At 34.1% G+C, this 15,427-nt stretch overlaps 1 protein-coding gene across 5 annotated transcripts in view; it reads left to right on the forward strand.

Moving 5' to 3' along the window:
* Window positions 1-2,684: 2,684 nt before the first annotated feature.
* The window catches only part of LOC136976603 (uncharacterized), a 51,065-nt gene continuing 38,322 nt past the window's right edge, over window positions 2,685-15,427 (forward strand). For 2 of the 5 annotated variants that reach the window (XM_067271935.1, XM_067271939.1), the window contains exon 1: window positions 10,724-10,798. In XM_067271935.1, the coding sequence (XP_067128036.1) occupies window positions 10,766-10,798 (33 nt within the window). In that variant the 5' untranslated portion in view covers window positions 10,724-10,765. Of the gene's footprint in view, window positions 2,777-8,201; window positions 8,249-10,723; window positions 10,799-13,102; window positions 13,120-15,427 lie in introns of those variants that run through there. The other 3 variants (XM_067271937.1, XM_067271936.1, XM_067271938.1) reach the window with 3 other exon arrangements.

Genomic DNA, 15,427 nt, shown 5'->3' on the forward strand with positions numbered 1-15,427 from the left:
AATGTTTGCAGAACCTGTGTGCATGTTTTGTGACACTTATATGTGCCTGTTCTTCCATATTCTTCTATTGCCAATAGTGTTACACATACATGTTTGCAATACGCTTTAGGCCCTTTACCTGCTGTACATTCACATATTACATTTTCTATAACCCCATCATCTGTAATTACTAAATCTGTGTAAATCTGTTCCCCTTGATTAATTCAGATTTTACATTACCTTTAAAATATAAAAAAATGTTTCTCTTTTGTTCCTCTTATTATTAATAAGAATTCATTAAAATACATCTGCACAGCAGACAGTGGCATTCTTTGATCTGACATCTCCATGTAGGCATCAATTGTCTCTATAGTCAAAACTGGTATTTGTAAACTTGGAGAGAGATCCTTATATTCAGATGAATCAGGAAGTTTGAGTTCAGGAGAGCTATCACAGGATATAGAAAAATTATGAGTTTCCTGATTCCTCTCATATGCCAGTAACCTGAAAATTATTGTAAACAAGTTTAATAACTAGTTAAGATATGATCACCAATATTTTATTTAGTTTTTTCTGTCTCATTGACAGGAAAGGCAAAAATTATTATTATATATTATATTCTTACCTTAATATATTACATATAATATAAAAATAAACAGTATAAGGTAACTGAACAGTATTGACAAGCACCTAAATATGGCATATATATAGTGTATGCCAGATTTAGTAAAAGAAAATGGGCAAAAATTCACTTGTACAAAAAGTTTATTGGTGAAGAAATTAGTCTTATTGCATTAAATTATTGAAACAAGATGACTTGTGACCAATAAAAAAGACATTTTGATTATATTTATTTTAAATACTCCAAATATTGTTTTCTCTTGGTAAAAGATTAAGATATATATCTCTTATATTGTCTTAGAACTTCATAGAAAGTAGTTTTGTTTGTATTGATTGTTGTTCTAAATTACAGTGATAACCTATTGGTACAGTTAACATTTCAGATACTGATATAAATTGGTTATAATATATCAGGCTCAGTACATGACCATATTCCAAAGGAAAAAAAATTTATTTTAATTAAAGTTTTGACCTTATGTATTGGTTAGACAAATGTGAAAGGAATCAATGAGAACTTTACTGATCTTTAAATGTTTTTATAGACGAAAAATGTGCATTTTGTGAAATCTTATTCTTAAAACTTTCATCTACTGGTAAGTTACCTTATCATGTAATAGTTATAATGACTTGAAATTATAAATGTAATAATTAACGATAAAAATATAGATGTAGATTATTTTAACTTACCTTTCTATTAAATCGGCTTTTCTACCAGCTAACTTGGCATTGTACTTTTTTAATTCTTCCTTTAATTGTACCGTTGTTAACCTTCCTAAAAAATATTTTCGTTCTTCCTTTATTATAAAGTAAGCTATCCTTCGAACGGAACAGCTTGTTTACAACCGTATCGATATGCGCGACACCTATGTCACGTGATCACTTTTTTTCCCTATTGTTTTTTGCGTCGTCAACACCTAACATTTCCTGTGAATTTTCTCTATCGCCCGATCCAAGATGTCTTTTTGAAGGACGTGGTTTATATATGCTAGGAAGATCTTTTGTAAAAATGACAAATGACGTTCGGATTAAATCGAACGTTTTCGTTTTCCTCTAATTTATCGTCACTTTTTCTCTCGAATGAATATTGGATTGCAGAGTATATAATGGCCAAATTAAAATACTTATGTTGTCGGTATTGTAACCTTATTTGATTCTGTGGTAGGGCTTAGAAGATTGGTTGATTTGTCGACCGATTATTTAGATGAAAATAATCTGAAATTAAATCTGAATAAATCTACGGTTTTCATTTTCCGTAGGGGTGTTAAAAATTTAAAGGTGCATAAATGGAGGGATTTCCAATTGATGTTACTACTTCTCATTACAAATACTGTATTTAGGTGTTACTTTTTCGGCTAATTTCTGCGCCATTTAGTAAATATACTAAATGTACTAACTTTACTTAACGTATATTTACTACTTACGCGACCATTTCTGCGCCCCCAGGATCTACGCCCTGTGCCTGGGCACCGCTGGCACCGCCCTAGTTACGGCTCTGATCATACGTAAGGATTTATCACACCGAATAACCAATCTAACACATTTTAAAAATTCTTTATTCTTCTACCGTACACAATTTAAAGAATTTTTAAAATGTGTGAGATTGGTTATTCGGTGTGATAAACGCTTACGTAACCTTTGTAAATATAAATCAAATACTATAATATAATATACTAGAAGGATTATAAGTACGAAATAATTAATACTCTAATAATAATCTTAATCTTTTGCTGTTGTTATTTTTTGTCCGAGCAACGCCGGGCTCATCTGCTAGTTGTTTTCATATTCTAGTTTAGTAAAATAAAGGTGCACGGGTAACATTTTAATTTGTGAAACTTTCCTTTGAAGTACCGCGTTGTTTTAGTGGCGATTTAAAACCGTACTAACAGTTTTCACTCCGATATTTTGGCGTTAGACAACTATCAGACTTTTACAGCCAAATAAATCTCACTTTTAGCACACCCAATATATTTAAAAAGTTGGCATCAATATAAGTTCCTTTATCACCGAAGTTCAGTGTTATCGCAGTTTCCTCCCCTTTTCGCTTTCCGGTAGCTTATGATAATACTTAGATACATCGCGATTGACGACGTCATCTCGTCTTTCGTGAGGTCATTTTCGATCAGATAACAAAGGAAAATGTTTGTTTAGTAGATCAAGATTTTACGAAATTCGAATCGTAAGTAGAATTAGTAACTTAGATTTTTTAATAAGAAATTAAACAAATTAATATACAGCCTAATTATACGATACTGTACTAAGTATACGTTCTTTGATTTGTCTTGACAATTTAACACGCATCTACCTTTAAACGTGCGATAATTTGAATGATTAAATGAATGAGTATCGGTAATCATTCTTTAAATAAAATACAGCCTAGATTGTTTTTAAATTTTATTTTTAAATTCATCGTAATAATATATATAAAAATTTGTTGATTTTGTCGAAACCGTGTTGTGTTTGATTAGTGTGTACAGGCACGACTAACTAAATAAAGATTCAACTAGCCTAGTGTTGAAAAAATAAACGTCACTTCATCGTGCCTGTACACAATAATATATATAAAAATATATTAGGTCTATATACTTGCATTATATGTATTATTATATTATTAATTTAATAATAAATAAGTATTTAGTTTCCTGTATAAATTAAAAGACACAGTCGTTTCTAAAAATTCTTTAGACAATCACCATTTCCTTTCTTGTTCTAGAACAAACTGTTGACGACCAGACCTTTCTTTTGAGGCTACTTAGCCGTCCAGTTAGAAACGACTGTGTCTTTTAATTTATTCAGAAAAATTTAGAAGTATTTAGTTGTTTATAAATATCACGACAATTTTTTATATATACTGTACAGTAGACCTCGCTGCATCAGCTATCGATTTTTTTTAATTAACCACTCCGGTCATTGAAAATCCTCAAGAATTTCTCACGGGCGGTCTATCCTGGATATTTCGGGCCTCGTTTCTCGTCATCCAAACCCACGATCAAAGTTTCTTTCAGGAGTACAGGAACGTAATTTTGATTGAAGATTGAAAAAATATATCTAGATATATAATCGAGACGAGTTGATAATAATAATAATAATCAGCGCAGAGCCCAAACGGTTAGGAGTTGAAAGTTGAAATTTGGTACACAATTAAAGTACATTACGAGAACGCACACTAAGAAAAGATTTTTCGAAATTCCTCCCCACGGGGGAGAGGGACAGGATTAAGGCTTAACACATCCATCAAATGGAAGTGTTAAGTAACAATGGAAGTGTCAACAATGGAAGTGTTAAGAGAAAGCGACATGCAAAACGCAGATGCAGTTTTTTTCGTTTTTGCGGGAAATCGAACATATTTTTAGATCCATCTAAAAATTTTCTAATTCGTCTGGAAACAAGGAGACCCAATTCTTGCATTCTGTGAAAACGGGTAAGGTTGACTACAACGTAATAATCTTAATATTCGCTATCGTTACTTTTGTCCGAGCAATGCCGAGCCTACCTGCTAGTTTTATATATTTAGATTAAGAATTAATTAAATTAAATAACGAATTTAAAAAATTATATCTATCAAACTATGTAGCTTAATATATTTACAGATGTACAGGTACTTATATTTAAAAATTAACAAATGACACTGAACTATAAAATTGCCAAATATTTTTCTATAAACTCAAACAGCTTCTACATAATATAAAATCTTGCACTCGTTATCACCAATGACGTACTAGCAAGAATAATGCTATTGTAATGAACCGCCCTTTTATAATTAAAGGTAATAAACGAGTCGATGCACGATATTCCTTCCTATTCTTGTATCAGTAGTCGGACACGAGCTTCTAGCCTATATCGCCCCGTAGTAAAGTTTGATGTAATTGTCACGTAATAACAGCGTATGAACAGCGTCGTTACGCGGAAAATAATCCTTCCGGGAGGTCTTTTAAGGGTAACTGGTCCCTATTCGGGCGTTACGGACGTGGAGAAAACCCGGAAAACTTCACGTGGCCAGCCGTCCGTAGAGAGGAGAACCCACCACCCAACTCCCAGTGTTCGGAGAACGGAACCTCTCGGCCACCGACGGGTCTTTCTATTCCTGTTTCAAAGAAGTGTAGGCAGCGCCCTGTGTTGTTCTATGTAGTGCGCGACTTAGATGCCTAGCCTTTTTTTGTTATTTAATGAAACGTGCCGCTCTTTCACGATTGTTTCCTTGGGAATTAAGAATTGCAAATATTTTTTTTAGCTTTTACGCAAAAATAGTAAATACGAAATGTAAATTTCATGTAATTTTAACCAAAGAAAAACCGACAAACATAAATTTCGATTAATTAAGTATTGAACTTATAAGTATTTTGTTACTTTCACAACCAAAATGCCATTCTTTGGATTTCTCGGCCCGGACAAATGTCAAGAAAAATGCAGACGTAAATGTATGGACAGCCCTTTATCCTTTCTTTCTCGAATTTAGACGAAACTTAGATACCACTTCCTACAGAATGACGTCACGCTCGTTTCGTGTACCGTTTAGACGCGGCCGATGCGTAATAGCAACGATAACTCGCGACTCATTCCCACGTGGCGAAAAATGAATATTCTACAGAAAATGGAGAATTTACTTTCTGGTGGAGCGTCTAATTTACGGCATTAAAACGACGTTTAACGCGAGGATAAAGTACGGTCGTGGGATAAATTCTGACCAGATCGAAGCGACTTTAATGCACGAGGAAACGGAGGCAATTCGAAAGGATAAATACTTTTCTTCTGATCGAGCCATGCGTTTAACGACAGCATAAAAATAGCTCTTAAGAAGCTAGTAGAACGGACTAACGGGTAGCCTGGCGGTACAAAATCTGGTACAAAGTTCTCACGTACACGAGTGAGGGTTCGCGTCCGTCAGAAATTCGGTGACGAAAAGTTTCTTTCAGTTCCCCGTGAAAAAGTGAGCTCCGGTTGAGAATTTCCTTTTTATTATTATTATTTTATTTTTTACTTTTCTGGCTTTTATAACAGAACACGGGAAAGTATTGTAATCATCTCGAATTTTAATTTTCCTGGTTATTTTAAAGTAACATGGGTTATATTTCCGACCGTTATAATATATTATTGTGATCGTATCGTATTTGACTCTCCGGGGTTTCAGAATCGTGATGTTTGGACGTTTCTGAACTGAAAAAAGTCCAAAAACTCATCCCCGAAATATGTGTGTATGTGTTGTGTGTATTTCGTTTAATATATCGGGATCGGCACGGTAAATTTCTCACGGTAGGGGCGTATATAAGGGCATTGATGCTATTAAGTTTTGATTATGAAAGGCCGACGGGAAGAAGAAATAGAGGAATGTGTGTCGTACTTCGAAAGGGGTCGGACTTCACGAAGATTTTACTCGTTAGAAACATTTATACTTTTTAAATAAAACGCCTTTCTACCCTCAAGATTAAGCTTTTCGCCATTTTATAATTAAAACTATAAGGAAGATTTTGTAACAAGATCTGACGACAGATGGCGCCATACAAATTACGGTATTAGAGTACCTAGATATCTTTTTTTTTTTTTTTTTTTTTTTAACTCTTTCCGCCCTTTGGGCACTAAGAGGGCCTCTTTTAGTAGGCCCATTATGGGTTCGGCCAGGCCCACAATGGGGCGACCGGGTGGTGAGGGACGGGGCCCGATATATCCGAACGGACCACCCCCCGAAAAATTCCTGGGGATTATTCGACCCGTTCGGATTCGATCCCGGGTCCCCCAGAGCGGTAGGCTGCCACCTTTACCGCTCGGCCATCCGGCCGTCAGTACCTAGATATCAGAGTAGCGACACGCGAGTCATCGCCGCCATGTTCTGTCGACTGTCATCACGCGGTCTATGGGTTTACATTAAGAAATGACGATTTTTTTAGTTTAATAAAGCACTTTTACGAATAAAATGCTTTATTAAAGTAAAAAAAAATCGTCATTTCTTAATGTAAACTCATAGACCACGTGATGACAGTCGACAGAACATGCTCTTTATTGAGTTAAAGGGGCCTTAAACCACAAATAAAAAAAAATAAAAAAAAGTCGACAGAACATTAGCGGCGATGACTCGCGTGTCGCTATTCTGATATCTAGGTACTCTCTACGATATATTTTTAATTTTAATAAATCTAACTTTCTTTATTTTGATCTTTAAAGTCACACCTCGTCCTATACGCGAGATCGTCTTATATTCGAGTAAATAAGGTATGTACTGTACCTTACAACAAATTGATAGAAAGTAAAGCGACCGGAGCAATCTGAAGTTAATTCCAGTGACAACAGCTATTGGTGCGGAAGTTAGGGACAAAAGTTCAGTGATTTATCGGTGATGTTTCCAAAAATAACCGCAATATTACTACAAGAGTGAATAAGTTATCGTTCGCACCACAGACGGCGGAAAGGTTCAATTTTTAATTTTTGACCTTTATTACGGCAGAGCGTATCTTGTGATGTGGAAAGGTAAGTTTTACCCATTGACATTACCAGTTCTAAACCACACTCGTACCCAGCAAAATTCAATAAATAAAAAACTTAAACCAACACCTTAATGTTTGCTGAGAGATTTATTAAAATAACAAACGTTTTTGATCTAATCGATAGATCATCTTTAGGTTAAAAAGAATATTCCTTAAATGGAACACCAATTTCCTTTGGAACAAGAGTATTCCTTTGGAACACCAATTTGGTGTTCCATTTAAGGAATATTCTTTTTAACCTGAAGATGATCTATCGATTAGATCAAAAACGTTTGTTATTTTAATAAATCTCTCAGCAAACATTAAGGTGTTGGTTTAAGTTTTTTATTACCAGTTCTTTTGGAAAATTAATGTCTTAAGATTGCGAGTGAGCCTGTTTCGTATTACTCGAGTGTTTGAAAAGTTTAGTGTTTCAAATTATGTTATTATTTAAGGTTGGAAAACGCAGAATTTCTTAGCTAATGCTAATACAATGGCAAAAGCAGTATTGCTATTATATCGTTGCTTGGTATTTTTATTCATTAAAATAACGCTTTGGGACCGTTGATCTTCAAATGAATTTTCCTTTTTATCGTGCTATAAAATACAAAAAGAAATGCCGATTATATTCTGTGATCACTAGTAATTCGGTTTAATTCTTATGTTACACATACGTGACAGCGAGTAGCAAAATGTGCAAATAAAACGAACGCGAAAATGCTTTTTTGATAAGATATTTTACATTTGGCAGTGCACTGAGAGCACTGCCAAATGTTATTACCACTTTCTTTTTATCTCGTACTTAGTTGCAATGTTCTAACTACATAGTCATTTCTGATTTATAATATTCATTCCAAATATCTTATGTCAAAAATAAGAATGCGCTATGATAGCTCAAATCGAAAACTTTCACAGAATACTATCATTTTGCACATTTTGCACTTATTTGTTAGTACGGGTATTTTCAGAATTTCAGTGAAGACCTTATCCTATAATTTTCATTATTTTGATAAATAACTAAAAATATTATGAAAATTTTGACTATTTTAATATCTACATTTACTGCCGTTAATATTTATTATTATAAATATCTGTAAAAAATTTATAATAATGTTTACCAACGAATGTTTACTAAAAGAAACTGTCTACGATGGTTATGAAAAAAGGCCCACTTAATGCCAACAGGAGCAAAAGAGGTTTGCTTTTCCATGGTTATTGTAGGTTACCCACAATAAAGATCTCTCTACAGATGTTTACATCTGTAGAGAGATCCTTAGAGGAATACATGATTATAGATCTCTAATTATGCATGGAGTTAATTTACTAAAAGCTAAGTTCACATTTAGAATAACAAAATCTATAAATTATATAGTAATAGATTTTTCAGTTTATATGGTACTTTTCCACAAAAAATGACTTGCAAAACCGAGTTCCAGTTATTGTGTCATTTCCCGTTTCTTCACATAGTAAATATTGCTAAATGACAATTCATTAACGCATGTATAATTGTAAAACACAATTATTACATCTGGAAAATTCAAACGAATAAACATTTATTTGCTTTAAGACTAATCAAAACTATTTGAATAAGGGGATAACTTTTTTTTTTTTTTTTTTTTTTAACTCTTTCCGCCCTGTGGACACTAAGAGGGCCTCTTTTAGTAGGCCCATTATGGGTTCGGCCAGGCCCACAATGGGGCAACCGGGTGGTGAGGGACGGGGCCCGACATATCCGAACGGACCACCCCCCGAAAAATTCCTGGGGATTAACATTTATTTGCTTAAAGACTAATCAAAACTATTTGAATAAGGGGATAACAGAAAGTGAAGGTTATCAGTAAGCTTTTCTATTCTAGGAGATTCGGGTTCGAGTCCTAAGCTGAATGGTAAGGTATATGGTTCGATTGATTTTATTGATATACAGAGAATTGGATTGATGGGATATGTTAACGCGACACATGGGCGATCTGCCGAAGGAAGATGCATCCTGGGAGGACTTTTGCGGGAAGTTGGCTCCAATTTAGGTGTTTTTTTTTTTTACTCTTTCCGCACTGTGGGCACTAAGAGGACCTTTTTAAGCGAGCCCATTATGGATTCGGCCAGGCCCACAATGGGGCGACCGGATGGTTAGGAACGGGATCCGACGTATTCGGTCGGACCACCCCCCGAATAATTCCTGGGGATTTTTCGACCCTTCCCAGAGCGGTAGGCTGCCATCTTAACCACTCGGCCATAGGTGGGCAGCCGTGATTTGATATATTAAACTTTTAATTTTTATTAATCTTCAGATTTTATAAAATTGAAAATTATGTAATGTTGTCTCGCATGTCAGAACAACAGTGTTCTACATATAACTTTAAAGAATAAATACAACAGTTACGGTATCTTTTTCATAGTGTGAGGTTAGCCGATTGAGTGAAAAGACGTCACGACAATCGAGCGGTCAACACTGTCTTGTAGGAGTGGAAAGACTCACTGAGGCAGGTTTTCTATCTTAAACCTTTTATTAAATATAAAAATGGCGCTTACAACTACTTTTAAAATTCGGCGTAAGGACTATCCGAAGGGTGAACCAGTCCGTGAAATTGATCCGACGATCGTTTCTCTTCCGGCGAAGGTGATGTGAAAAGCGTCGGCCTCGGGGCGCACAGCACAACATGAAAGGATGATTTTCGTCGACGGGAAATACCTGGGCGAAACTTGCCGGGAGCGGATGTCGAAGACAAGTCCCGAAACATCGTTGAACAGCAGCAAAACTCCAGGAGCGGAGCGCACTGAACTAAGAATCAAGAATTCCGAATGTCCTTGAAACTCGCGGTTTTAAAAGTTTTTCATCCAATGTCGCCTCTGCATTGGTCTCTTATCGTCACCTGGTGACAATTGGAAACCCGATGGAGGGCGCGGGAGAGGTCAACGTCGCGACTGAATACGACTTTTCTCCAGCCGCGTCTTCCTCGACTTTAATCTTTTCTATTGTTTAAATAGTTTACAAAAAACTTCCATTGTTCAATCGAGACATTCAATTAATCCTATTCGCGTCTGAAAAAAAGATCTTTAATTTCTCGACCCGAACAGGGGACATTCGACCCCCATTCACAATAGCAATAGTAGTAAATTCTCTATGTAATATGATTGCATGAGCACCAAGCGATACGTTAAGATCAAAAGATACAAAAACAGAAAAAAAATTTTTTAAGTTATTCGCTTGACCGATTGTTGCATTTCAATTGTTTTTTTTCGGTTCCTTTACTTTTTCCATTATATGAATTAATATTCAAGAAAGTTTTTAGTTTAGTTTCACTCAGTTTTCAGAGCAGATTGGGCATTCAAATGAATCCCAGATTTACCATATTTAGTCCTGATTTTTTTTTTTTTTTTTTTTTATTCTTCCGTTTATTGAATTTACGAGCTATAATATTTTATGTATTAAAAAATACTTCGTCTTTGCATTGTTTTTAAAAAACACAAAATTACAAGTTAGAAGTCTTTAAAAATCTTTAATTTTAAAGAACTAAATATGGTGGCACCATACTACTATTGCGAAACCTGCCGGCATTTATCCGAACGAAAACACGACACTAGTGTATTTTCGTTGGTTTTATTTGTAAACGGCGCCGTTTTTAAAGACTTGATGTAATTATACAAACACGCAATATATGTGTATTTAAAACAAAAAGTGACATTACGACAAATAATTTTTTGCGAATAAAAAGATGGCAGATGACTTGGAACGAGAAAGAATCGAGGTGATCGAAAAATTGATTCTACATTCGTTTCGTATCTAAGACGAAATATTTATACATTAATATTGAATATTTCAGTAATTTATTAATCTGTAAATTAATTTTCTCTGTCGTGATGATGTGGTCTGTTTCATTTGTATCAACTTTGGTAAATCTCGGGCCACGTTTTCCGTTATTCAGCGTAGCGTCTGCTATCTGTTAGCGGACATTTAACTTGTTAGAAGGAACACAACAGCTAGTAAACACGGATCGCGTTTTCACAGCATCTGTTATAAATATTTTGAGTATTTGTTCGGAATCCGTTGTAAATTCCAATTCGAGGTTTTTCAAAAATGACTACGATGAGCCACGAGACTCATAATTAACAGCTGCCATTGATTCTAATAAAGAATATAGGGAAGATAGGTGGATACGTTCGTGACATCGTAGCTAGATACAGAGTGACGATATTTTCAAAAGCCATTTTCGTCTAACAAGAAGCACCGTCGAGGTGAGTGACAAAAGATATACTTATTTTGGTTTAATATATTTTACTTTTGTGCACGGATTATACGTGATTTGTCAGGCTGTAATTTCGTAGAATTGTAGACCTATATAAATTCCAGCCGTCGTCCGTCCGTCTTTCCTCTATCTCCAGAATGGAGTTAGACGGATGAAAGCCGAGACCGGACGGGGTGGGACGCCCCGACTGACTACGTACAAACTTTTCCTGCAAACCGGAAATCGCATTATTTCCGTTCAAAAATTTGCCCCGAAATGAGTTAGATAGACGACCGGCAGGACTCTATTGCTAACGGGAAAATTACGATACAAAAGGGCAAGACGCTACTAATTCGAGGTGGCAAGCGTATATTTTAAATTAAATAAATTAAAATTATGATTAAAAATTACACTTAGGCATTGTGACGACGTCACAATAAATAATTGCTTGTTAATAATAAATAATGGATTTTTCTTTCGTTTTTCAAAGCCGTAAAGTTTTACGGTTGTGGATTAATAACAGGATAAATTACTTTTATTTAATAAAATATTTTAGGTTTATATAGAGAAGACGTGCCATGAATAAAACATGCCTTTAATAATCCGGCAAATAAATATTAGCGACATAAAAACGTTTTTGACCGTTTTTAACCGTCCTCTTCGGTTAACGGTTTTATTCTTATTATGGTTATCTGGTATGTACTGTACATTATATGTAAGAAGACGTGCCATAATTCTTTCTTTTATTTTTAATTTTACAAACTGTGATTATAAAATATATAACTGTTAATTAGAAAAAATAACTAGTTAAAAAGTTTTAAAAATTTTATTTATTTTGTTAATGTGCCGAACTGTAAAGAACTGTGAGGGTGGGGGAATTTAAAACAAAAATTTAAGTAGGAATCCTGACATATTTCATACTGTTTTAAATTTTATAGATTTACATACTAAATTTTGTGTTATTTTTCCAGATTTTTCTATCTATGCTGTCACAGGAACCAGCAAGAAGAAAAACAAATTCCTAAGGAAACATCTGTTTTATTTTCTCTTGGTGTATGGGGAACCGGGAGAACTACCGTGGTGTATGTGACCACTTCAAGTTAGAGTTTGCTAGTGGCCGCAGAGAATTTACAAAATTCTGTACATTAATCTGTGCCTTGTCAAACTCGGTCGTTAGGATTCCACATTTGAGATTGAGAGGATAAGACGAGGATTCGAGAAACTTGGAGCGAAACCATTTCCGGGAACAATCGGTTGCATCGATGGCACCCATATTGCCTTTTCTGTGAATAAAGAAGAAAAAAATGATCATATAAATAGAAAAGGTTATCCTAACGTAGTCCGATAAGGCTGTATGTGATCGTGAGTTAAAAATTTTGGACATTTATGCAGGTTGGCCATGCTCTGCAAATGATACTAGAGTTTTTAGGAACAGTCCATTATTTAAAAATATGGAAGAGAGAGAGGATTTTATCCTTTCAGACTGCCGTATTCTTGATGACTGTACCTACCCATTAAATAATAAAATAATGACACCATATAAAAACAGTGGTCATTTAACAAGAAAGCAGAAGTTCTTCAATACAATTCTGAGTTCTACACGAGTCATAATATAACAAGCCGTTGCACGTCTGTTTGGATAATTTCGGAAGCTAATTTACATCTATGTACAAAGAAGGGAATTTGTTCCAGATGTGATTTTAGCTGCCTGCATTTTACATAATCTATGTATTATGCATAATGATTCTACACCTGATGTATACGATCAACTGTGTCGACGATTTCTCTTATTGTGTTTTCGTGCCATCTCGTCCTTCAGTTTTGTTATCATCATTATTTTTTAGGTACTATGGCCAAATTATGCCTTTTTCAAGTGTCAAAACAAACAAACAAAACATCTAAACCAGTGGTCTCAAACTCAAACATGGCAAAGGGCCATGTTTGAGTTTGAGTTGTACATGTATATTGGACATGGGCCATATTCAATATTACTTGGTAAACTGAAACGTACTGTAATTTTAAAAAAGGATTTTTTTTTGCTGGCCTTTACGACTTACGTAAATGGTTGGATGTTCAAATTTTTTGTGTTTTAATCCCTACGAGATGTTCTTTGTTTTTATTGATTTTAAGAAAGGAAATTGTCAAGGCTGCGGACCAGATACGAAGCTTTAACGGGCGTATCCTACTGGCGAGCTGCCAGTTTGCAACCCCTGATCTAAACAAACAAATTATACATCGATGTACTGTTTTCCAGGATGGACTGATGAGGGCTGTAGCTCAAAATGCATTTCTATTAAAACAATAAAAATTATTATCTGTTTAAAAAAAGTAGTTTTTCTTGTATGATAGATCTGTGAAGAAGATGATAATCAAATTATCAGAGAAATAATAGAGGTGTAGCTAGAGGTGAGTGGGGGAGGTGATCTGCCCCATGGTGGCATTTTTAGCATTCAAAAAATTTTTAATACTTTTTAATAACAAGAAGAGTAAAATTATCAACTATTCTGAGAGTTAACAATTACAAAAATTATATGACTTCATTGAAAAATGTTGTCTAAATAGATTTGATATGTATTATATATTTCCCGAATGAAAGTGGCAATTGACGGATGACCCCTGTTGGCTCAAACTGTAGCTATACCACTGACTACCTAAACAAATTATCATTATTTAGCATCATGGCTGTCAAAGAAGGCTGTTGATAAACAATAATGCTGTTCACTGGCAAGTAAACAAAACGTTCTTTGAGAAACAATATAAAAGTGATGATATAAAATACAGCCAAATAATAAGTATGGGGCAATTCAAATATTACCAGTATTATTAGCAAAATTTGCCTTTTTTTGATTCCCTCCTCATGATCATCAGTCATCAGAAATTGAGATATTCCCTCCTGCTAATTACATCATCAGGTGAGAAATTAACCATTTGGAAATAGACAAATTATTTTCATAAAATTTTGATGATTGGGGAGAAAAATAAATGATGGATGCAATCTAACATCAACAAAGAATTGCCTTTCCTCTCCATCATTAGCAATAGTCAGACACATGAATTCCCCTCCCCATAAACTGCTAGTAAAATTTTGTCCACTTATAATTGTCATCCTTGCAGTGCTACATTTTTTCCTGGTTGTGAAAATTTCAAATAATTTTTTTTTCTGTAAATCTTTCCCCATGAGCTGCATTATATGTGTATGAAGTTTCATGTGATTCAGTTCAGTAGAGCCAACTCCAGGCATGTCTGAGTACCGTCGGTTTAATTCTAACCACTTTATATTAGCTTAAGTGGGCATAAAATTGTTTTCTTTCATATGTCTTCTTTTGTGCAATTATTAGAGTAAAATGAAGTTTTTAACAATATAAGGCAAAAATAAACACACAACTTTATGAATTTTTTTAGCATTTATTTCATAGTTTAAATGAGTATGCTGGTTTAAATTATGCTGAGTATGTAGTTTAAATTAAAAGAAATATATAGATACGTTTAAATCAAGTTGTGTTTACATATTTATGTCTAATACATAGTATAAAGGACATTAAAAACAAAGATTAGAAAAACAATTAATGTAAATTATTATTGCAATAAACCACTTAACAGCCTTTATTTAGAAGTCAGTTTATTCATGGAAGAAAGGCTATCAAAAATATTTTATGAATGAACTAAAAATATTTATTTTTCAAATGAATTTTTTACACATTGAAAGTTCATACAAATATTTGTTAGTTTGTAAAATAACTAATGTTGCAGCCTGATTATGTAAGTGCAGAAAAAGAAATTTTTCAAAAATCATCTTTTATTAATAAGGATTTGCACAAAAGATTCTACTATCAATTTTTAATTTTTTGCTAAAAGCAAAACAGGTATACTTTGAAATAACTCAAAAAACTTCCTATAAATATTTCAATTGATATATTGTTGGATGAATGGTTGTTGCTTCTCAATGAAAAAGAAGTCTTTCAAATGTATAGTACTTGCAGTAAGAATTGACCATTATTGGGCTCAATTTATGAACCTAATAACATATCGGTAATTTGAAATATGAAAATATTTCAAAAATTTTGAGAGTTGCTCTAACATTGTTACATGGTATTGGGGGTAATGAGGATTTCCAATTTCTACACAAACTTTAATGTTTGTGTAGAAGTTGGA

Source organism: Centruroides vittatus, unplaced genomic scaffold, assembly GCF_030686945.1.
Source record: "Centruroides vittatus isolate TY-2023 unplaced genomic scaffold, ASM3068694v2 contig_409, whole genome shotgun sequence".
Classification (NCBI taxonomy): Eukaryota; Metazoa; Arthropoda; class Arachnida; order Scorpiones; family Buthidae; genus Centruroides; species Centruroides vittatus.